The sequence below is a fragment of the Podarcis liolepis genome (genome assembly GCF_965112155.1).
Source record: "Podarcis liolepis genome assembly, chromosome: 2".
NCBI lineage: Eukaryota > Metazoa > Chordata > Lepidosauria > Squamata > Lacertidae > Podarcis > Podarcis liolepis.
The window spans coordinates 121,910,797-121,935,791 of NC_139555.1; the positions used below are offsets into that span (position 1 = coordinate 121,910,797).

The 24,995-nt window shown below is 47.0% G+C and overlaps 1 protein-coding gene and 1 long non-coding RNA gene across 3 annotated transcripts in view; one reads left to right on the forward strand and one right to left on the reverse strand.

Annotated features, from left to right (window-relative positions):
* Window positions 1–24,995, forward strand: part of LOC310702041 — a 257,327-nt gene that overhangs the window by 201,218 nt on the left and 31,114 nt on the right. The gene's annotated exons all lie outside the window — the stretch shown is intronic.
* The window catches only part of LOC310701772 (major histocompatibility complex class I-related gene protein-like), a 139,620-nt gene that overhangs the window by 97,823 nt on the left and 16,802 nt on the right, over window positions 1–24,995 (reverse strand). For both annotated transcript variants that reach the window (XR_014523100.1, XM_083493123.1), the window contains exons 3-5: window positions 21,015–21,293; window positions 5,975–6,262; window positions 5,347–5,430 (exon numbers count right to left, since the gene is read on the reverse strand). Coding sequence is in view for 1 of the 2 variants with exons in the window: in XM_083493123.1 (XP_083349249.1) it covers window positions 5,347–5,430; window positions 5,975–6,262; window positions 21,015–21,293 (651 nt within the window). In the remaining variant the exon portion in view is untranslated. The remainder of the gene's footprint in view (window positions 1–5,346; window positions 5,431–5,974; window positions 6,263–21,014; window positions 21,294–24,995) is intronic.

Here is a 24,995-nt window from a genome sequence, read left to right on the forward strand (position 1 = left end):
ACCAATATGGATAAGGCACAGAGACAGACAATCTCCAATGATGGGAGACTTCCAAAGACCTTTTTTGAAATGACTGAAACACTGGATCTGATTGACATCTGGAGAGTAAAGAACCCTCTGGAGAGGGAGGGAACTTTCTTTTCTGAAGCAAAGATGACCTGGACAAGGATTGACCAAATTTGGGTAACTAGTTGCATGGCACCGAAGATAAAAAAAGCAGAAATTTGCCCAAAGATTTGCTCCGACCATAACGCAGTGAAGATAGAGATGAAACTAACAACAACTGGAACCTTCAGATGGAGGATGAATGACGCCCTATTTAGAGATGAAGAAATCTACAAAAAGGCCCAAAAAGCACTGAAAGACTATTTTGAAATAAATTTGAGAACTGATGTGGAAAAAAGAACAATTTGGGACGCTAGCAAGGCCGTGATGCGAGGTTTCCTAATACAACAAAACTCCATAAAGAGGAAAAAACAGAATGAGAGAAAAGATAAACTTTTGGAAAAGATAAAAGAAGCCGAAAAGAAATTGAGGTCCAAACCAAAGTCTCATGAGATTTTGAGAGAAATAAAGTATTATCAGTCACAATATATGGAACTGATGAATCAAGAGATAGAATGGAAGATAAAGCAAATGAGACAAAGAACATTTGAATCGGCAGACAAATGTGGGAAACTCTTGTCATGGCAATTGAAAAAGAGACAAAAATTGAACACTGTGACAAGTTTGGAAATGGAAGGAAAAATTATCCACAAACCAAATGAGATAAATAACTGTTTTCAAAGTTTTTTTAGGAAACTATATGCACAAGGGCCGATTAATGAGCAGGAAATAGAAGAATTTATTCAAAAACATGGATTACCAAAGATCTCAGATCAAAGTAAAAGAATTTTGAATGAGAAAATAACAGGACAAGAAATAGAGGACGCCATTCAGAAGATGAAACTGGGAAAATCTCCAGGCCCAGATGGTTTGACTGCTAGATATTACAAGGCACTGAAGGATTGGTTAATACAACCACTGAAGGAAGTTTGTAATGAAATTTTGGAAGGGAAAAAGGCACCCGAATCGTGGAAAGAAGCTTTTATTTCACTTATACCGAAAACAGAGACTGAAAAGAACCAGGTCAAAAACTACCGCCCTATATCATTACTCAATGTGGATTACAAAATCTTTGCAGACATTCTAGCAAAAAGATTGAAGAGAGTTTTGGTGCAGGAGATTCATAAGGACCAAACAGGCTTTCTCCCAGGGAGACATATGTCAGACAATGTAAGGAACATTATAGACATTTTAGAGTTGTTGGAAGTTAACATTAATAGAAAGGCAGTGATAATTTTTGTGGATGCGGAGAAAGCCTTTGATAACATTGGTTGGACCTTTATGAAGAAGAATCTCCAAGGGATGGGGGTAGGCCAAAGATTTGAAAACGGTATAGGTGCTATATATTCTAAGCAAAAAGCAAAGTTGATCGTTAACAATGTGGTAACGGAAGAGATTCCTATAGAAAAAGGTACACGACAGGGATGCCCAATATCACCCTTACTTTTCATAACAGTCCTGGAGGTCTTGCTGAACATGATTAGAGGGGACCAATTGGTTAAAGGTGTTCAGCTCGGAGCAAAAGACTACAAATTAAGGGCGTTTGCAGATGATTTGGTACTGACTTTGCAACAGCCAGAGACTAGTACTAAAAGAGTCTTAGAACTAATTGAGAAATTTGGTCAAGTAGCAGGATTTAAACTGAATATGCAAAAAACCAAAGTGTTAGAGAAAAATCTAACAATGGCAGAAAAAGACAAGTTTCAGAGGGAAACAGGTTTAACAATAACAAAAAAGGTGAAATATCTGGGTGTGAACTTGACTTCTAAAAATGTAAACCTATTTAAAGACAATTATGATAAATGTTGGACAGAGGTGAAGAAAGATCTAGAAATATGGTCAAGATTGAAACTTTCCTTGTTAGGCCGAATTGCTGTCATCAAGATGAATGTATTGCCTAGGATGTTGTTTTTATTCCAGACACTCCAGATCTTGGATAAGATGGACTGTTTCAAGAGGTGGCAAAAAGACATATCAAAATTTGTCTGGCAGGGCAAAAAGCCCAGAATAAACTTTAAGATTTTAACTGATGCAAAAGATAGAGGGGGTTTTGCCCTGCCGGACTTGAGACTTTATTATGAATCGGCAGCTTTTTGCTGGCTGAAACAATGGCTACTTCTTGAGAATACAGACATTTTGGATCTGGAAGGGTATGATAATAGATTTGGCTGGCATGCATACATATGGTATGACAAGGTAAAATCGCATAAAGGCTTTAAAAACCATATTGTGAGGAAAGCACTGTATAATGTTTGGATAAGATATAAAGATTTGCTGGAAAGTAAAACCCCTAGGTGGTTATCACCAATGGAGGCTAAAGAGATAAAAAAACTAAATATGGAGTCCAAATGGCCAAAATATTGTGAAATTTTAGAACAAGATGGTGAAAGAGTTAAATTGCAGAGTTTTGACAAATTAAAGTCTAAGGTGCGAGACTGGTTGCACTACCGCCAGATAAACGAGGTATTTAAACAGGACAGGAAAATAGGTTTCCAGATGGAGAGGTCGAAATTAGAAACAGAACTGTTAGAACCCAATACTAAGAACTTGTCGAGAATGTACAATTTGCTGCTGAAGTGGAATACACAAGATCAAGTAGTAAAACCAGCCATGATTAAATGGGCACAAGACATAGGTCATGACATAATGTTTGATGACTGGGAACAGTTATGGAATACAGGTATTAAGTTTACAGCTTGTAATGTATTAAGAGAGAATATAATGAAAATGATCTATAGGTGGTACATGACCCCAGTCAAACTTGCAAAAATTTACCATCTGCCCAGTAACAAATGTTGGAAATGTAATGAGACGGAAGGTACCTTCTATCACCTTTGGTGGACCTTCCCGAAGGTAAAGGCCTACTGGGAAATGATCTATAATGAAATCAAAAAGGTCCTTAAATGGACATTTCTGAAAAAGCCAGAGGCCTTTCTTCTGGGTATGGTGGGCCAATTGGTGCCAAGGAAGGACAAAACATTTTTTATGTATGCTACCACAGCAGCAAGAATTCTTCTGGCAAAGTATTGGAAGATGCAGCAGCTACCTACTCTGGAAGAATGGCAAGCGAAGGTGATCGAGTATATGGGAATGGCTGAGATGACCGGCAGAGTCCGTGACCAGGGGAGAGAGACGGTGGAAGAAGACGGGAAGAAATTTAAAAAATATCTCAAAGACTGTTGTAAAATTGATGATGGCTGAGATGTTATGGTTATAAGAAATAGAGAATTGCAGCTGTAAATCATAATCTTAAAGAATGCATAACGAAAATGAGCGAATTAACTGAACGAAGGGTTGCTGAGAAAGGGTTAATATAAGGATGCAGAAAAAGGGAGGTATGGGGAAGTCCGGGAAAGAAGGTTTTGAAAATAAGTTTAAGAAATTATACATGTTTATTTGTTTGTATGTCTTGTAGGGTTTGTTTTGTTATTTGTTTTATTATATGTTTGGAAAATTAATAAAAATTATTATAAAAAAAAAAACAAATTCCAAGAGGGTGGAAGGAAACATTATCCAATCCATCACTTATTCATTTTCGGATTATTATTTCACTCCCAGCAGACCCCGAATCCTCAAATTTGCCCAGAGAGGGGGGAAGGAAGAGATAATGAACAGTGCAATTCTAGGCAAGTCTACTCAGAAGAAAGTCCTATTCAATTCAATACAGCAGCCTCCCAGCTCAATATTTATTTATTCATTTAATGAAGATGGCAGGGCAGTTTGCAACATAAAAATACGAAATGAGAGCACAAAATACACAATAAAGCAAAAACAAACCAGTAACTCTGCTCCCACAAACACATTTAAAAGGCCAAAGGCCTGGTTATAAACAAATGTTTTTGCCTGCCACCTAAAGATTTGTAAGGAATGAAGGTTTTGTTGTTGTTGTTGTTTAGTCGTGTCCGCCTCTTCGTGACCCCATGGACCAGAGCACGCCAGGCACTCCTGTCTTCCACTGCCTCCCGCAGTTTGGTCAAACTCATGTTTGTAGCTTCGAGAACACTGTCCAACCATCTCGTCCTCCGTCGTCCCCTTCTCCTTGTGCCCTCCATCTTTCCCAACATCAGGGTCTTTTCCAGGGAGTCTTCTCTTCTCATGAGGTGGCCAAAGTATTGGAGCCTCAGCTTCAGGATCTGTCCTTCCAGTGAGCACTCAGGGCTGATTTCCTTAAGAATGGATAGGTTTGATCTTCTTGCAGTCCATGGGACTCTCAAGAGTCTCCTCCAGCACCATAATTCAAAAGCATCAATTCTTCGGCGATCAGCCTTCTTTATGGTCCAGCTCTCACTTCCATACATCACTACCGGGAAAACCATAGGTTTAACTATACGGACCTTTGTTTGGCAAGGTGGTGTCTCTGCTTTTTAGGATGCTGTCTAGGTTTGTCATTGCTTTTCTTCCAAGAAGCAGGAGTCTTTTAATTTCGTGACTGTTGTCACCATCTGCAGTGATCACGGAGCCCAAAAAAGTAAAATCTCTCACTGCCTCCATTTCTTCCCCCTCTATTTGCCAGGAGGTGATGGGACCAGTGGCCATGATCTTAGTTTTTTGATGTTGAGCTTCAGACCATATTTTGCGCTCTCCTCTTTCACCCTCATTAAAAGGTTCTATAATTCCTCCTCACTTTCTGCCATCAAGGTTGTGTCATCTGCATATCTGAGGTTGTTGATATTTCCTCCGGCAATCTTAATTCCGGCTTGGGATTCATCCAGCCCAGCCTTTCGCATGATGAATTCTGCATATAAGCAGGGAGACAATATACAGCCTTGTACTTCTTTCCCAATTTTGAACCAATCAGTTGTTCCATATCCAGTTCTAACTGTAGCTTCTTGTCCCATGTAGAGATTTATCAGGAGACAGATGAGGTGATCAGGCACTCCCATTTCTTTAATAACTTGCCATAGTTTACTGTGGTCGACACAGTCAAAGGCTTTTGCATAGTCAATGAAGCAGAAGTAGATGTCTTTCTGGAACTCTCTAGCTTTCTCCATAATCTAGTGCATGTTTGCAATTGGTTTAGGATTGATTAAAACTTCAGGTGAAAAGTGAATTTCTTGAGCACAGAGCACAAAGCAATGATTACTATGACTTTTGATTCATGTTCCAAGGGTGTTTTATGGGGAGGGGTCTCTGTAGGGATGCCAGTAGCAGTTTCCAGAAAGCTCCACTAGCACATTCCCAGTCGGAGGCCAAAACAGAAGGACACAGGAGAGGCAGCAAACGCATCCAGGGTTTACTTACTGCGGATGAAGAAGATGATCCCAGAGACCAGCAGGATGGCCGCCATGACACCCAGAATGGCTCCCACAATGAGCCCCAGGTTGACTGAAAGGAGACAAGAGACATTTTTATTCAGACTGGCAGCAGCAGCTCCCCAAGGCCTCAAGCAGGAGATTTGAGTGGAGGTGCTGAGCTATGAGCCCAGGAGGATTTCTAGCTGAGCGTGCTTGTGAGGAAGAGCGAGTGAGAATCTTTTTCACTGTAAAGTGCAGCCAGTCTGGGACTCTCTCTTTTGAGTTCGTTGCCCCTTTTTCAGTCGTAGTGACTGTTTGATTTTGAAGAAGTAAAATATGTGCCCACATTCTTTGACATCACAACTACTTGGGCTTAAAGGCAAAAAGGTGACGGCCAGTTTTTACCTATGACATCCAATTTGAGTTCAAGGCCTATGAGACATTGCCAGAAAAGGCTGCATCTCTGCTGAAATCTACAGATTCCGATTCAGCTGCTTCCCTCCAGAGACACAGACAGGATCCAACTGGGGTTCCCCATCTGAGCTGTGCTGCTGCTGAAGGGAGGAGTTGGGTAGAAACCCCCCTCCCAGAGCCCACCCCTTCCCCTCCTGTCTGTCTGTCTGTCTCTCTCTCACCAGGCTCCTTCTCCCAGGCCACGTCCAGAGGCTTCTCCAGGCTGTCGTGCTCCACGCGGCACCGGAAGCGCTCCCTCTCCTCGGGGTCGATCTGGACACTGAGCAAGAGATAGTAGGTCCCGTCCGAGTTGGGGGCGACCAATCCTCGGAGGGTGCCCTCCTGCCAGACCTCCCCGTCCTTCACCCAGTTGGCCTCAATCTCCTTGGGGTAGAAGCCGTGGACTTGGCAAACGAGGGTCTCCAGGCCGTCATAGTCTGCCTTCCTGGTCACCTTCACCACCGGAGCCTCTGCAAAAAGGGCCGCATTGGGGTTAACAGAGAGACATCCACAACATGAGCCTGGAGGAATCCTGTATTTTTTAAGAGCAGAGGAGCAGGGACCCAAGGGGCAACCTAGTCAGAATCTCCTCACATCTGCAGAAATTAAAAATAACTGTGAATAAATGGGATTTCCTCAACCTGCCTTGGCATCTTCCCCAGTCAGTGTCTATGCTGGAACTGTTTTTAGATGTTTTATCCTTTGCTTGCAAAAGCAGACTCCTTTGGGATGGAGGGCTGGGTACAAATTAAATTGTCATCTTGAAAAGCTCTAACACTACTCAAACATGACAACTTGTGGTTCCAAGATTGTCCCAGGAAGCTGCCTCTAGGCTGAGGGGCAAATTTCACCAGGTCCCCAATGGTGGGATTCATTCAGATCCTTCGAAGTTGCAAGTCATGCACTGAGGGCAGCTCAGACTGATCCTGGTTCCTCTCTTGAGGGGGAAGAAATCCTGGACTCGCTGCTCTCTGTGACTTTTCAGCCCAATAGTGAGCAAAGCCAACAGCCCTGGGGAAGACAGAGCTCCTTTCTTTTTCTTTTTTTTCTTTTTTAACTTTTATTTTGCTTTAAACAGGTATATATAAATATAGACAACCAAAATTACAAAGGAAAATTCCTTAATAGTAATAAAAAAAACCTTACAAAACTACAAAAAATATCGAAGTACATGACACAGAACATAAGCAACTATAGGAAAGATAAAAGAAAAGAGAAAATAGAAAAAAGAAAGAAAAAAGAAAAAGGAAGCTGAGCCAAAGCAGGAAAGCTCATCTATTGTACACTTCCGTCAAGCTCACAAGAGATCATTATTCTTATCGATTCTCTCTATCTGCATTCCAAAGGAATCCCTCATCTTGGTTACAGGGAGCATTTCTCTATGCAGTATCATTCTAAACATAGCCAGATCTTTCTTGCTGAGCCCTTGTCCCCTAAATAATTATTTAAACATTCCCATTCTTCTTTCACCAATTTTTTTGGTTTATCTCTTATTGCATCTGTCAGCTTTGCGAGCTCCAAGTACTCGCACAATTTGACTACCCATTCCTCTTTAGTGGGTGTATTTTTATCTTTCCAGTGTTTTGCCACTATAACCCTTGCTGCCGACGTTGCATACATAAATAGCCTAGTTTTGTTTTTGGGAATATTATCTGAAACCATTCCGAATAAAAATTCTTCCAGTTTCTTGCTAAATGTAGTTTTTATCAATCTCTTTATCTCTTCATAAATCATGTTCCAAAATCTTTGTATCTCTAGACAGGACCACCACATATGGTAGTATGTTCCTATCTGTTCCTTACATCGCCAGCACTTGTTATTGTTTGATTTTTTTATTTTTGCAAGTTTTACAGGTACCACCTATAATACATTTTCATAAGATTTTCCCTTATAAGGAAACAAGCCGTGAATTTTATATTTTTAGTCCATAATTCATTCCAAATATTGGGTTTGATCGTATGTCCCAGGTCCCTCTCCCATTTTACTATAATTTCTTTGATATCTTCCTCCTTTCTTTGCCAATTCAAAAGTAGTTTGTACATTTTAGAAAGTGTCTTTTGATTATTATATAAAATATCCTTCTCCAGATAGGATTTTTTTTGTCAAATCCTTTGGTTCTTTTGTCCTTTTCAAGGGCGGCTTTTAATTGATAATACTGCAGCCAGGTTATTCCCTTCTGTTTCAATTCGCTTAGGTCCTTTATTTTCGGATCACTGCTTGTTTCCTCTACTAAATCCTTATATGTTAGCCAATCACTGTTCATATTTATCCTGTGAACCGACACAGATTCCATTTGTGACAGCCATCATGGTGTTTTGGTTACTACTGATTTTTTACTCCTCTCCCATACTTCATATAATGCCCTTCTCACAATATTATTTAAAAATCCTTTGTGGGATTTAACCTTGTCATAGCCTATGTAGCCATGCCACCCGTACACAATATCCCATCCCTCCAGATCTAGGACTTCCGTGTTTTTAATTAATATCCAGTCCTAATGTCCAACATGCTGCCTCAAAGTACAGTTTAAGGTCAGGGACCGCGAAGCCTCCTTTTTCCTTCAACTCTGTTAGTAGCTTACATTTTATGGGTGGTTTTTTCCCTTGCCAAATAAACTTGGCAAGGTCTTTCTGCCATTCCTTAAAACACTTTACGCCTCTAATTATAGGAATTGTTTGGAACATAAAAATCATCTTTGGCAATACCATCATTTTAACTGTGGATATTCTCCCCCACAGGAACAAATTCAATTTTCCCCAAGTCTCTAGTTCTTTTTTTATTTCCTTCCACTTCTTCTCATAATTGTCCTTATATAAGTTTATATTCTTATTGGTGATCCAAACCCCCAAATAATTTACCTTATTGGCTACCTTTAAACCTGTTGTATTTTCCAGTTCCTCTTGTTCCAACTTACGTAAATTTTTCGTTAATAATTTGGATTTTCCTTTATTCAGTTTGAACCCAGAGACTTTCTCAAATTCTTCCAATTGTGCAAGCGTTTTTTGGATACTTTCCACTGGGTTTTCAGTGGTTACGATTACATCATCGGCAAAGGTTTTAATTTTGTAGTATCGAGTTCCTAGGTTAATTCCTCTTATATTTTTATAGTTTCTTATTGCTATTAAAAGTGGTTCCAAGGTGGCAATAAAAAGAAGTGGGGAGAGAGGGCACCCCTGTCTTGTCCCCCTTTCGATGCTGAACTCTTCGGTGATCTCGTTATTTATTAGCAATTTTGCTTTTTGGTTATCATATATCGCCCTAATTCCATTAATTATTTTCTCTCCTATGTCCAGACCTTTGAAAGTTTCCAATAGGAAATTCCATGATACTCTATCAAAAGCTTTTTCTGCATCAACATGGCCATCTTTTTACTTGGTTTCATTTCCACATACTCCAACAGGTCAATTATTATTCTGGTATTGTCTTTTATATGTCTATCTGGTAAGAAGCCCGCCTGGTCTCTGCTGATTATTTTGTTTAGAGTCTTTTTTAATCTATTAGCCATCACCCCAGCATAGATTTTATAGTCTGTATTCAACAGGGAGATTGGTCTATAATTTTTCATGTCCGTCAACTCCACTCCCTGTTTTGGGATTAGAGTGATCAGTGCTTCTTTCCATGATTGTGGTATATCTTTCCCACCCAGTATGTTATTAATTATTCTTTGTAATATAGGGAGGATTACTTCTTCCAGATTCTTATTGTACATTAATGTAATTCCGTCAAGACCTGGCGATTTGCCGCTCTTCATTTTTTTTATTACTTGTGCTATTTCATCTATTTCTATATTGGAGTTTAGGGCCTCAACTTCTTCTTTTTCAATTCTTGGTAATTTATTTTGTTGTAAATACTGTTCCATTTTATTAACCTCTAATTGTTCTTGTTTATACAAATCTTTATAAAAGTTTAAGAATTTTATTTTTATTTTTACTGGGTCTGTTATTTCCTCCCCTTGGTCCAAAATTTTATTTATAACTTTTTTTGTTTGCTTTTCCTTTATCATCCATGCTAACAACTTACTGGGCTTATTGGCGGACTCAAAATACCTTTGTTCTGCCCATTTAATTTTATTTTCTACTTCCTTATTTAATATACTAGAGATATGGGATTGTAATATCTTTATTTTTTGTAATATTTCATGACTTTTTGGATTTTTGATCAACTCTTTTTCATTAATTCTTATCTGTTTAGTTAGCTCTTGGATATTATTGTATTTTATCTTCTTCAGCCTAGCCATTTGTTGTATTCCAAGACCCCTCATGTACGCTTTACTTGCGTCCCAAACTACATTTATATCTGTATTTTGTTTCCCATTTATCTCAAAAAATTCCGCTAACTTGATTTTTGCTTGCGTCACCCATTGGTCGTCTCTCCATATCTCATCGTTCATCCTCCACCTTCCCTTTATTTTCTTTTTAATTTCCATATGTATTTGTCAGGGAACTGCCATTGGAGCCAGAGGCGGAGGGAGGGCTCCAGAGGGATGCCGGAGAGGGTCCCAGTAGGGAGATAGGCAGCCCATCTGCTGGGGAAGGAAATCAGGGTAACACCAGTGGAGAAGGGGGGCAGATGGGGGAATTGGAGAGGAGGCTCCAGGACTCTTCACCGGAGACCAGCGGGGAGAGCACGGGTGCGCCTCTGCCCACACCCTCCCTGCACAGAAGACTTCCGCGCAAGGAGAGTAGGAGGAGACTTGGCATCAAAGAACTTCTATGCTGGAAGAGGTTCAAGAAATGCCCACTGTTGGAACTGCCAGCGACTGAGACAGTCACGAAGTGAAAGGCTGTCCAGACAGAAAGGGTTCAACCAGGTAACCTAGCCAGGAGTGGCGGCAACTTACACACAAGCAACCCCTAGAACCATTACAGCAATCCGACAGTCTCCGACGTTGCTTGTGCACAGCTCCAGAGAGGTAGCACGATGAGCCAAACCAGGGAAGCCAGAGAGACGGAACAAGCAGCTGGAGTGCAAAATCTGGTAGAGAGGAACCGAGATTTGGAACAGCATGTGGCTCTCCTAATGGCGCAGCTGGATGAAAGGCGGACTCAGGATGCACAGGTCAGACCCACCCCCATTGCAAGGAAGGTACCGGGGCTAGTACACAAGTTTGGGGGGAAACCCCAGGACTACAATGTGTTCCGAACGGAAATAGAGTATGCTTTGGAACTGCAGCATAATGACTTTGCTGATGATGGGGAGAGGGTCGCCTACATTGTGGGGCATCTGGAGGATGGGGCCAGAGAATGGATCAGGCCTCTAATGGCGATGCAAAATGCCGCCTTGAAGGACCTTAGGAAATTTTTCCAAGCGATGAATGCGATGTATTCCAGTGAAGTGGAGCAAAGTGTGACTCGGCGGGAACTGATGGGGTGCAAGCAGGGGAGCCAGTCAGTTAGAGACTACTGGTCACGCTTTGCGATGCTGATCTACCGGCTCGGGTGGGATCTGGACTCTGAACCTATTCAAATGTTGTTTGAAGAGGGGTTGTCCCCAACTGTGAAGGACGAGCTGTCCCGCGCGCCCCGCCCACAGTCAATGGATCAGCTGACCAAGGCTGTGCTTGCGATTGGAGTGCAGTAGGAAGCACGGGCTCAGGAGAAACGCGAAGTGAGAGGGGAACGTTGCCATGACTCCTGAAATACCGAGACAGCTTTCCCAGGCGGCTGAGCCAATGGAAATAGATGGTGCACGCGCACGCACGAGGTTTCAAACTCCAGTGAAGGTCGCAAGAGGGAGGGGAAGGATTGGAAAACACCAAGAAGTGTTTCCTCTGCCAACGGCCAGGACATTTTGCCAGAGTCTGCCCTCAAAGAAAGGCCTGGCAAGGGATGGTGGGAGCTGCTGGCTGTGAGGAGAAGGGGGAGGAAGGGCAGGCGCAGGGAAATGCCAACGCCTGGCTGCCAACCAGCGGGGGCAGCAGCCAGGCCAGCAACCAATAGAAGTGCCCCAGCCTGACCCTCTCAAGGCAGCTATAGCCGTAGAAGTGGTGCTAGAACTCCCGAATGGGCTTCCAGTCAAAGTGGAGGGGCTGCTGGATTCAGGCAGCTCCTGCAATTTCTTCAGCAGGGACTTCGCTCTGGAGCACCAACTCCACATGCTGCCCCTGGATTTTCCCTTGCAAGTGTCCACCATCGATGGCAGGGAACTTCGGGGGGGGGGAGTGACACACCAGACCCCGCCAATGCGAATGAGAGTTTCCAGGCACACGGAGACCATTGCCTTTCACGTGGCCACACTGGCAGGACCCCCAATAATACTGAGGATGAGCTGGCTGGCACTGCATGATCCAGTGGTGTCATGGCATCAGCGATCAGTCACCTTTGGGTCAGCTTACTGCTTGGAACACTGTCGGGGGGGGGAGAACCCAAGGATGGCGGTGGCCAGGGTGGCTGGGCTGGCTGTGGAACCAAAAGGGGAGGTGCCACCACAATATGCTGACCTGAAGGAAGTCTTCAGCGAGAGGGAGGCGGATAGACTACCCCCCCATAGGCCCTTTGACTGCCAAATCAACTTACTCCCAGGGGCTCAGCTGCCGGTGGGTAAGCTGTATGCCATGTCTGACAGGGAGATGCAGGAGTTACGGCAATTTATTGACAAGAACCTGAAGAGGGGGTTCATAAGAGAATCAAAGGCGGTGGGGGGCAGTCCGGTGTTCTTTGTGGACAAAAAAGAGACTAATCAGCCCAGGCTAGTCGTGGATTACCGGGCCGTCAACATGGTGTCAGAACCCGTGACCTTCCCAATGCCCAGGATTGATGACATTTTAACACGGGTAAGGCAGGGGAAATTTTTTACCAAGCTAGACCTCAGGGGAGCGTACAATTTGATTAGGATAAGGGAGGGGGACGAATGGAAAACCACCATGTTCACCCCCCTGGGGGCTTTTGAGTGCTTAGTCATGCCATTTGGATTACAATCGGGCTCCGCCTGTTTTCAAGCATTCATGCACCACGTGTTGGGGCCCCTGCTGTACAAGAACTGCGTAGCCTTTTTGGACGACGTCTTAATCTATTCGGACAATGAGAAGCAACATGTCAGAGACATCAGGGAAGTGCTAAAAAGACTGCAGAAGCACCAGTTGTGGGTCAAGCTGGAAAAATGCCAATTTCATGCCAGAGAGGTTGAGTTTCTGGCGTATAAGTTGTCAGACAAGGGCCTAGCTATGGACCCAAGCAAGGTGCAGGCAGTGCTGGAATGGAAGGCCCCCAAAACCTGGAAGGATGTGCAGAGGTTCCTAGGGTTCAGCAACTTTTACAGGAAGTTCATCAAGAACTTCGCCCACTTGACAGCGCCCATCACAGATTGTCTCAGTAGCAAAAAGAAGTTCACCTGGACAGAAAGTGCACAGCAATCCTTTGAAAGACTGAAGAAGGCGTTCACTTCGGAAGAGCAGCTCCTGCACGTTGATCTGGAGAAGCCCATGAGGCTGGAGACCGACGCGTCCGACTGAGCCATTGGAGGGGTACTTTTGCAGCCAGGGGCCAAGCAGGGCTGGAGGCCGTGTGCCTTTTTCTCAAGGAAGCTGAGCAAGTCGGAGCAAAACTATACGGTGTATTGTGAAGAGAATCAGAACTTACAGGGTTAAACAGTTCTGAGTGACGTCTCACATTCTGAGGCGTGGCTATGTTCACATACGGGAGTGGTTTCTCTGTGTGTGATTCTTCTTTCGGTTTGACCGAGAGGCGAAAGATGTGTGCTATTTCGCCGGGATGATTTAAGATGTTTTGCTACACGATTAAAGACTGTTGGAGATAAGCAACAAGCCTGCATACAGTCTGATTTATTACACACACATTGCAACAGTTTCTACCGCTGCGGAGACTCTGCTGAAGGACGCTGACGGTGAGCTAATCACAGGAGACCAGTGTGGCGCAGCAGAATGTGCCGGATGCCATCATCAAGCCACAGGTTATGGGAGGTCAGCCAAGCTTTGGAAGCTGTTGCCAAGTCGTGCTGGTGTGGGGGGGGCGGCTGGAGTCCTGCCTAACGTTTGAGGCAGCGGAGCTCGCTGGAAGGATCGCATCTCCAAGACCGGGTGCCAGGAGGAGCAGCTGTTACATGAGTAGGCTCAGCCCTGGGAAGGAAGGCAAATGGCTCAGCCCCAAGAACATGGCTTTGAGCTTAAGTTGCCATGTCAGAAACTGACTAGCCAAACTTGGCTGCAGTGGAGCTTTCAAGCGGAGCTGCTATTAGTTGGGGAGCGGCTGTGGGATGTTGTCCAGCCAACACCGAAGGCAGCTGGGAAAGCAGAGGCTAAGAGAGCTGCAAAGTGAAGTTGAGAAGAGTGTGCTTGCTTTTTTGGCAGATAATGTGGATGCTCATCTGGTGCCTGTTGTCCTGGGTGCAAGAAGGCCAGAGGCCGCTTGGCTAGCACTCCAAGAAGCTTGTGGAGCTGGAGTGGGAAGCAAGGGCTGAGAAGTGGCTGCATCCGAAGGGGGGAGGCAAGATGGCGCCGGCCACACTCTTGAGAGCCGATACACAGCTGGGAGGAGCTGGGAGTCCCCACGGGGGGGCGAAGGGACTGTTACTGTTGCTGCTGCTGCTGCTATTGTTGCTGTTGCTGAGTCTGGGGGCTGTGTGGATGCTGCAACGTGTCTGTGTGAGGAGCCTGGAAAGAGGCCAAGTGCTGGGAGCCCTTTACCCACCAGAGGGGGTGCAGGAAAGCGTCCTGGGAGCCCTGTGCGAAGAGAGGGCCGAGCTGGCACAGAGAGCCCTGCCGGTTGTAAGAGGGGGGGGCAGGCCAGCAGAAGACACGGTTCAGGCTTTTTCCATTCGTCGATGTTTTGTCTATAAGTCTGTTGACCATCTGCGTCGTTCCTGTCCGCGGAGAGCCAGAGAGGCCAGGCAGGATGTCTCCAAGGTCGCTTCCCATGGCAGTCAGCCAGGTTTCCATGGCAGCCAGTCCAGGAGAGGAGGCCAGCGTGGGAAAGCGAAGGGAGGACGTGACTCAGGGAGTGAAGACGGTTCTTATCACCTAACTGCCTCCATGGCAACGCTACGGAACAACTCCAGTGAGGACAGAATGATGCGCTGGGTCATTGACTCAGGAGCCAGCCATCACGTGAGCTGGAAGTCTACGTTGTGCCAGAGATGCATTGTTGTCTTTTATCTGTATCTGTTCTTGTAAAGGAGGGTTATAAGGTTTGCTTTGAAAATAATGTCTGTTCCATTTCCAGGGGTGGGAGACAATTGGTCAGTGTTGCATGTCAGAACAACCTCTTTGTTCTGGAGACACCTCTGGAGGGTAAGGGAGACGCCGAGACAGCACAGGCGAAGTGTGCTAGTGTTCCCATTCATGATTCTTGTGTTCACTTGTGGCACAGGAGAATGTCGCACAGCAGTTTGGAAGATGTCCAGAAGTTGCCCAAATGCACGAAGGGTTGCAAACTGAAAGCATGTGGTAAATCCCTAGATTGTATGGCATGCAGAAGGGCAAAGGTACAAAGGTGCAGTTATCCCAGAAGGGAGAGGGTAACCACAAAACCTTTTGAGCTTGTGCACACAGACCTTTGTGGTCCCATGCAAAGGCCGAGTCTGGGCGGGGCCAGGTATGTGCTGACGCTGACAGATGATTTTAGCCAAAATGGCTGGTTCTTCTCGCTGAAGAAGCGAAGTGAGGCAGCGCAACTGATTAAAGACTGGGTTGCGGCAGTGGAACTACAGTTCTCCACCAAGGTTCAGGGGTTCAAGAGCGACCGAGGTGCAGAGTTCACTGGGTCTGCTCTGCAGAGGTTTTTCAGCCAGAAGCGAATACGTCACAGGGTGACGGGTGCTACTTCTCCTCAGGAGAGGGGCGTGGCAGAGCACAAGAGTAGAACTCTGGCTCAAGCTGCTGAGGTTCTACTGTGTGACTCCGGTTTGCCTCACAGTTTTTGGAGCGAAGCTTGGAGGGCAGCCAACTTTACGATGAATAGGTCCTATAACTCGGTTATAGGTGACACACTGTTTTTCTTGTTGCACCGGAAAAAAACGCAGGTGCATTTCTTCCGTGTGTTTGGTTGCGAAGCCTGGGTGCTTGTGCCAAAGGCTCAATGGAAGGAAGGTGATCCGAGGTTCCAGAAAATGATCTTCTGTGGGTATGAGCCTGCGGCGAAGGGGTGGAGGTTTGCATATCCAGAAGGTGATCAGACCAAGCTTCTGATCAGCAAACATGCTGAGTTCTGTGAGCAGAATGGTTGGTCAAGACTCAATGAGGGTCCTGACGTTCTCTTAGAATGTCTGTCTGATTCTGAGGAGGGAGAGCCAGAGGCTGAACCTGTTGCTGAGGACCAGGTCTCTGAACAGGGTCAAGAACAGGGTTGGGTTTCTCCGCAGGTTGTTAAAAGAGAGCCCAAGAGTGAGCCTTTGTCTCCTGTTAGCAAAGTGCAGAAGGCCCGAAGACACAGTAAGGAAGAGGGGGAGTCTTCTGATGTAGAGGACACACTTGCTGGCCCCGTGGGTCAGAAGGAGCACCTGAGACTGTGCTCAGACAATCCGCACGCACAACAAAGGGGGTGCCACCTGAGAGGTTTCAGGTCACCAGCGCGTGGGTTGGTTTCGCGCAGTGCGAACCTGGGAGTTTTGAGGAGGTTCAACAGTTGCCTGAGACAGATGCCAGAAAGGGGCAAGAGGCAATGGGAAGGGGGTTGAACTCAAAGAGGTCTGTAGATGTGTGTTCACAGTTTCCATCAGGATGCGAGACGAGAGGGGGTGTGAAGAGAATCAGAACTTACAGGGTTAAACAGTTCTGAGTGACGTCTCACATTCTGAGGCGTGGCTATGTTCACATATGGGAGTGGTTTCTCTGTGTGTGATTCTTCTTTCGGTTTGACCGAGAGGCGAAAAATGTGTGCTATTTCGCCGGGATGATTTAAGATGTTTTGCTACACGATTAAAGACTGTTGGAGATAAGCAACAAGCCTGTGTACAGTCTGATTTATTACACACACATTGTAACAGTTTCTACCGCTGCGGAGACTCTGCTGAAGGACGTTGACGGTGAGCTAAGCACAGGAGACCAGTGTGGCGCAGCAGAATGTGCCGGACGCCATCATCAAGCCACATGTATGACCACGAACTGCTTGCAATCTATGCGGCGTTTCGCCGATGGAGACATCTGTTAATAGGGGCGCAGCACAAGATGCAGGTTTGTACGGATCACAAGAACTTGGAATACTGGAGGACCGCACGAGTACTCAACCAGAGACAGATTCGATGGGCACAGGAGTTCTCCAAGTTTTCCTTCGAGATTCGATACTTGCCGGGAGAGGAAAATGTAAGAGCAGATGCTCTCTCCCGGAAGTCGGAGTACATGGAAGGAGAGGGACCGCCGGAGGTCCGACACGTGTTCCCCGAGAACCGATGGGTGTGGGGGGGAGCATTGGTAGGGAAACGAGAACTGGCCGGGCTTACTAGAAATGACATGTTCGCTCAAACTAAAACCAGGGAACTCCGGGACGGAAGAGAAAACCATGGAGGGTTTGAAGAAAAGGAAGGGCTACTGTATTATAAGGGGGCGCTGTATGTACCGGGGGAGACCTTGAGGGGGAAGGTACTCAAACAACTCCATGACAACCCAACAGCTGGGCACTTTGGACAGCACAAAACCATGCTGCTTGTCACCAGGCAGTTCTGGTGGCCAAGGGTGAGGGAAGATGTACGGGAATATGTACGGGGGTGCGACCACTGCCAGAGGGCAAAGGGGGAGAGGGCTGCCCCTGCAGGGTTACTGGAACCCTTACCCACACCGGGAAGACCCTGGGAGGTGGTGTCCATTGATTTTATGACAGATTTGCCCAAGGCAAGGGGGAAGACAGCAGTCATGGTAGTGGTCGATCTACTGACGAAGATGTGCCATTTCATAGCTTGCTCACATGCGGTGACGGCAGAGGAGACAGCCAGGTTGTTTGTGGATCACATCTTCAGGCTGCATGGGGCGCCCTCAGGGGTCATCTCAGACCGCGGGAAACAATTTACTTCCCGGTTCTGGAGGAAGCTCATGAGCTTGCTGCAGGTCGAGGTGGGGTTCTCGACGGCGAGCCACCCGGAAACCAACGGGCAAGCAGAAAGAGCGAACAGTATACTCCAGCAATACCTACGCTGCTACATCAGCGAGAGACAGAACGATTGGGTAGAGAAACTAGCGCTGGCTGAATTTGCGTACAATAACGCTGAACATGTGTCCACGGGAATGAGCCCGTTCATGGCCAATTATGGGTGTCACCCCAGGGTCTTCCTGGGGAGGGGGGAGGAAGGATGGAGTGTACCTGCGGCAGAGCAGTTTGTGGAAGAAATGGAGGCCTTGCACCAGCAACTCAAGATGAACTTGGAGCGGGCCAAGGAAGTTTACAAGAGACAGGCAGACAAGCACCGTCGGGAGGGGGAGGCCATACGGGTGGGAGACCGAGTGTGGTTGTCCACCCAAGAGTTACCCCTAAAGGGAGGGTGCAAGAAGTTGCAGCCAAGGCAGCTGGGACCTTTTGAGGTAACACAGCAGGTGAACACTGTGGCATTCAAGCTCAAGTTGCCTGACAGCATGAAGATACATCCAGTGTTCCATAGGTCCCTACTCTCACCGTACAGGGAGGGGCGGGAATTTCCGGGGCGGGAGGAAGGAGTCACCATCCACTCACGGGTAGAGGAGAGGGAACACCACAACCAAGCCACTGAAATACTCAATTCAAGGTGGCAAGGGCGCCAGGTGGAGTACTTGGTAGCTTGGGAGGGGGAACCCAGGTCAGAAAACACGTGGGTCCCCACTGAGGCGATCAATGACGGGTATCTGGTGGAAGAGTTCCACAGCCTGTTCCCAGATAAACCCAAACCACTAGCGAGATTCTGGGAGGAAGAATTTGGAACCACAGACGACGAAGAGGACTTTGTGGGTTTTCCTGCCTAAGAAGAGAAGGGAGGGGAGGTGTCAGAGGGAGAAGAATCAGACTGGGAGGCCCACCCCACGGGAAGAGATCGGAGCAGGTGGAAAGTGGGTTTGAATCCTCAGAGGAGGGTGACAGCTCCTTCAGGGGATTCCCCGCATCGTCGGCCAAGGAAAGGGACGAGGTTGGATCAGAAGGTCGGGCCGGGGGTGGAGGGGGTCCTGGGGGGGAGGTGGATGTCAGGGAACTGCCATCGGAGCCAGAGGCGGAGGGAGGGCTCCAGAGGGATGCCGGAGAGGGTCCCAGTAGGGAGAGAGGCAGCCCATCTACTGGGGAAGGAAATCAGGGTAACACCAGTGGAGAAGGGGGGCAGATGGGGGAATTGGAGAGGAGGCTCCAGGACTCTTCACTGGAGACCAGCGGGGAGAGCACGGGTGCGCCTCTGCCCACACCCTCCCTGCGCAAAAGACTTCCGCGCAGGGAGAGTAGGAGGAGACTTGGCGTCAAAGAACTTCTATGCTGGAAGAGGTTCAAGAAACACCCACTGTCGGAACTGCCAGCGACTGAGACAGTCACGAAGTGAAAGGCTGTCCAGACAGAAAGGGTTCAACCAGGTATCCTAGCCAGGAGTGGCGGCAACTTACACACAAGCAACCCCTAGAACCATTACAGTATTGTTACTGGATTATGGTCTGATACAGTCCTTCCCAGAATTTCTGCTTTTTCTAAGAGGGTCAGCCCTTTAGAAATCCAAATAGCATCTAACCTCTCCCCTGATTTTTTAGCTTCCGAGAAGTGTGTAATATCTTTCCCATTAGGGTGTTTAATTCTCCATGAGTCATAGAGCTCCTTTCTAGTTCTCCCGCCTGCCCTGAAAGGGTCCCTTGAGGTTGGAAAGGGCCCATCTCCCTTCTCCACGGCAGCCTCCCCTGGAGTGGAAAGGGCAGACCAGGAGGCCCAGTAAGCCAGCAACTTACGCACATTTAACTTGTGCACATACAGTTTTACGCACTTGCCAAAAATATTCTAAAAACCAAAAGGAGGAGACGGGCGTCTGGGGAAGAAGGACTTTGGCAACCCAATCGCCCTTGAATACAATGTGTTTTGACTATACATGATTTTGGCTTTAGGCATGATCCGCAGAATGTAACCCTTGTTTGAAAACTTGGGTTAATATTCAAGAATGCATCTTTCCCCCTTCCTGGCTCCCTGGGTAGCTGTTGTCTGAAGGGGCTGTTCCAGGATCCCACCCGCTTTGCAGTGCCTGGACTGGAAACTCGGTCTAGGAGGGGATGTGACTCTGCTGGGGGGAGCAGGAAGGAAGGAAGGTCAAGCCCTTTCCCCACAAAAACCCAAAACAAGACCTCCCCACCCCACCCCACCCCACCTGTCCTCAGCAGAACCTCTGTCTCAAAAAGGATGATTCCCAGCCACCTTTGCACGTTGTCACCCTTGAAAACGCTTCATTGTGGCTTTTGGAGAGAAATCCTCAACCTCAAGAAATATGCTCAGTGTCTCGGGGGTTAATTTTCACCAGGCCCCCATAGATGAATTTGCTCAGATCTCTCTAAGCACGGCTAACACGTATGTGTCATTCCTCAAAAAGGGAGAGTGCTAGAATTATTTCATTTTTAATTAATGTTAATACCAGCAAAGCTAATAGAGATAGGAAGAAAGCCAGTCAAAACACTTGATCATTTGATTGGCACCTGTGCCAGATTCCTGAAGGCAGAAGAGTGGACTGTACCATTTGAAGGCATGGGGTTGGGGAAGAGGACACTTCTGAATGTTCCCCATGGAAAAAAGTAAAATTCCTCAGAAATAATAGATATAATAAGGTAGAAGTGGGAACTCCCATACTCTCTCACCATGTGCAGGGTTTCTGCTAACCTACAGTCTTAGTGAGGGGGCTGCATCCTCTAAGACATATTTTATGGGCTCCCCACACATTTTCTGTTTTTTTAAAAAGGTTAATTTATCTAGTTTTAAAGACTTTAAAGACTTTAAAGGCAAGAGGTTTTCTGTATCTCCCCTCAAATCTGTCCATTTCAATTTTCTTTTTTTTATTTTATTTAACTTAACATGCATTTTGCTTTCCTGGCCCCTTCCCTGCTGTTTCTGTGCCCCCTCCCCCATTTGTCTTTTGCCATCCCTTATCCTAGCCAAAGGGGCACGGGGGGCTGTTTTTAAGCATCTCCCCCCCCATCATACTCTGAAGTGACCCCCTTTCTCCTCCCAGGGTCCCAAACTTCTTTTTGCCGCCCCCACCAAGAAGAGTGTTTGCTGTTTGGTCCAGAAAGGAAGACTGTTAAGGGGGGGGAAGCTTAAAGGGAAACTGCCCCTACCCTCCCCATTGAGCCCCCCTCACCTGTTCTTTGCAGAGTCTCCTTTCCGTACTCCAAGTATCTCTGCAGCCACTCAATGCACTCCTTCTCCAGGTAGTGCTTATTGTATTGGATTCCGGCCAATTCAGCATCCAACTTCCTCTTGCTCACTTGGGCCTCTGTCTGGGCTGCTGTCCAGGTGAGGGTCTCCTTGTCGAAGGCGATGAAGTCCCTCCCATCGTAGCTAAACTGCCAATACCCTCCTCCTTTGCGCCCATCTGACCTCAGCTCACAGCCAATCATCCTCTGAAGGGTGTGGATCCCTGGAAGGGTCAAAAGAGGCCCAGGAGGTCAAGGGGGGTCAGAGCAGTCCCTCCCCCATCAGCAAAGGAGCCCAGGAAAAAGGATTTATTTGCCTCAGACTCTGGGAAGAGGCAGCAGTCAGAGGGGAGAAAAATCAACCAGCATTGTATCTTTCTGAAGGCTCATCCTCATAACACGTTCCCTGAGGGAAACGCTACAATCCTGAGCCTATAAAGCCCCCCTTTAATTGCCCCCCTCCCTCTCATCGCCTCACTCCCCCCCCAATTCCCAGTGGATTCTCCCAACTCCCTGGAGGTGGGGGAGGGGTGGGGTTTCCCTTCCTGCCCAACAGGAGCATCCCTTGCAGGGTCGGAGGTCACAGGTCTGTCCATCTTTCCCCCCAGCTCTGCTCCTCTGGATCTTGCCCCTTTTGGAGGGACGCCTCAGCTGCCCCCTGTCCCCCCCAGAAAGAGGAAAGGGGCAACATGGAAGGGGGACACCCACACATGGGGGGCCCTTTCAAGAGAGAAGGTCTCCTCTTCCCCTCCATCTCTCTCCCCCCAGCTGCTCAATATCAAGGTCCTTTTCCCTAAAAGGAGGGAAGTCATGGAAGGGCCTTTGGGAAAAGAAGTTTCCTCATAGCCACAAGTGGGGTTTGCCCCACTTCAAAATGGCCCCCCCTTCTCAGCAGAAGCCAGGCTGCCCTTGTCAAAGATGGCGGGTCCCTGCATCCTCCTGCCCACCCCAGGGGGCTACCACCAAATCTTCAAAACAACAACAACAACATTAAAACAATCATTTTGAAGTCCCACAATGCTTAAATTGACAGATCATTTTGATTCTCCCATTACCTATTAGAGTGGACCCTCCTGAACAAACTTAATTCATTCCAGGGGTCCGTCGGCAACCCAAACAAGTCCACAAGCAGAGGCACCGCTTCTGCACACGCATGCGGTGCGATAAGAGCGTTTCTGCACATGTGCGAGTGGCAAAAACACAGAAGTATACTTCCAGGTTTGCTACATTCCTATCTCGAAAATACACAACCGGAGGTACAACTGTGCATACATTTCTTTTTGCATATTTGCTTGAAGCTAGGTCACACTGAGTGGGGTTGGACTTACTTCCAAGTAAACATGCAGAGGATCGGGTAGTTACAATTGTGAAATAAAATAAAATAAAATCTGTTTGTGATCCTGGCTGCCCACACACCGGGACTAGCCCATTTCTGAACTCTCTTCTTGAGGGACTCTTTCCTGGACGTCAGTTCCATGGGGTGAGGCAGGTTTTTAAGAAGAGCAACTACCAGATGTGGAGGCCCCGTTCTCTATCAGCCCCCCAGCAGGTGGAGTGAGCAGTCCAGACAACCTGATGGATTCTGAAAGGCTCCAAGGAGAAAGGGGGGCTGAAAGCCGGCATCCCTGTGGGGCCCCCATCTCCCTATGGAATATGGAATGGGGACACCATCCTTGCTTCCTGTCGTCTCCAGCACTGCAGACCCCAGCCGCCCCCCACCCCCAGTTCTCCAAGGCAGTGGGGAGGACGAGGAGGCAGAGGGAAGAAGTTTCATAGAAGGGAGAGAACTCATGGCTGTGCCTATTCTGGGGTCATGATTGCAGGAGACAGGGGGGGGGCATATTGGCACCTCAATAATGCAAATAACATCCATTTGCTGCTTGGGACCAGTAGTAAGGCACATGAGCACAGAGTTATCCAAGTTTCAGGTACCCCACCCTTTAATTTCAATATCAGCAGCACCAGGGCTGGATTCCCAACTGGATTCCCAGCTCTTTGCTCTCTTCCAGGATCCCTCCCTGTTACTACTTTGCTACAAAGCCAGTGCCAACGGTGCCAGGAAGAGAGCAAAGCGTAAGCTGGCCTCCTTGTTTTGTGCCACAAATAACAGGCATGGGGGGTGAAGGGAAGACATCCATGCCTGCCACTGCAGAGTCTTTTTTTTGTAGAACTTTCCATTATTGTGTCCCCCCCCGCACCCCAATACAAGTACTTTTGTACGGTGGTGCCTTGGTTCTCAAACACCAAAAATCCAGGGAGGCTTCTGCACACACTTCCACTGCGCTTTTCTGCTTGTGTGGTGGCATCTCGGTCAAACCACTTCTGACTGTTTGTAGCAGAGTTTTCCCCAGAGGCAGAGGACAAGAACAGGAGTCATACTCAAACTCACAGTCAAGAGCTTCTTTATTGCTTGACTGGTCGCACAAGCATTTTGTTACTACTAAAAGGCAAAGGGACCCCTGACCATTAGGTCCAGTCATGACCGACTCTGGGGTTGAGGCGCTCATCTCGCTTTACTGGCTGAGGGAGCCGGCGTACAGCTTCCAGGCCATGTGGCCAGCATGACTAAGCCGCTTCTGGTGAACCAGAGCAGTGCATGGAAACACAGTTTACCTTCCCGCAGGAGCAGTACCTATTTGCACTTTTACGCGCTTTCGAACTGCTAGGTTGGCAGGAGCAGGGACCGAGCAACGGGAGCTCACCCCATTGTGGGGATTCGAACTGTCGACCTTCTGATAGGCAAGTCCTAGGCTCTGTGGTTTAACCCACAGCGCCACCCGCATCCCTTCTGTTACTATTATATACAAGCTATTGAGAATCCTTCTTTAGCTCTCCAGCATGGTATTCTCATTCCAGTAATTAACAATCCCGACACAGCAAAACTCACACTATCAGCAGCACACATTGTCTTACTTCCAACCTTGTTGTCAGTGTGCGTGCGGACTGTGTGTGTGTGTGTGTGTGTGTATGTGTGTTTTCCTCGTGCAGAAATTGCAGCCTGCAACTTCCTCCCTTTATTTGCACCTCCAGCTGACACCAATCAAACCTAGAGTGCTAACTCTAACATGCTAAAGAAAATTCTGGAACCCTCTTTAAAGGCTTCCAGGAACCTTTACCTGTTTCTTCAAGAATGTTTTCCTAACAGCTCATAGAATCATAGAATCATAGAGTTGGAAGAGACCACAAGGGCCATCGAGTCCAACCCCCTGCCAAGCAGGAAACACCATCAGAGCACTCCTGACATATGGTTGTCAAGCCTCTGCTTAAAGACCTCCAAAGCGGGAGACTCCACCACACTCCTTGGCAGCAAATTCCACTGTCAAACAGCTCTTACTGTCAGGAAGTTCTTCCTAATGTTTAGGTGGAATCTTCTTTCTTGTAGTTTGGCTCCATTGCTCCGTGTCCGCTTCTCTGGAGCAGCAGAAAACAACCTTTCTCCCTCCTCTATGTGACATCCTTTTATATATTTGAACATGGCTATCATATCACCCCTTAACCTCCTCTTCTCCAGGCTAAACATGCCCAGCTCCCTTAGCCGTTCCTCATAAGGCATCGTTTCCAGGCCTTGGACCATTTTGGTTGCCCTCCTCTGGACACGTTCCAGTTTGTCAGTGTCCTTCTTGAATTGTGGTGCCCAGAACTGGACACAGTACTCCAGGTGTGGTCTGACCAGAGCAGAATACAGTGGCACGATTACTTCCCTTGATCTAGATGCTATACTCCTATTGATGCAGCCCAGAATTGCATTGGCTTTTTTAGCTGCCGTGTCACACTGTTGGCTCATGTCAAGTTTGTGGTCAACCAAGACTCCTAGATCCTTTTCACATGTACTGCTCTCAAGCCAGGTGTCACCCATCTTGTATTTGTGCCTCTCATTTTTTTTGCCCAAGTGCAATACTTTACATTTCTCCCTGTTAAAATTCATC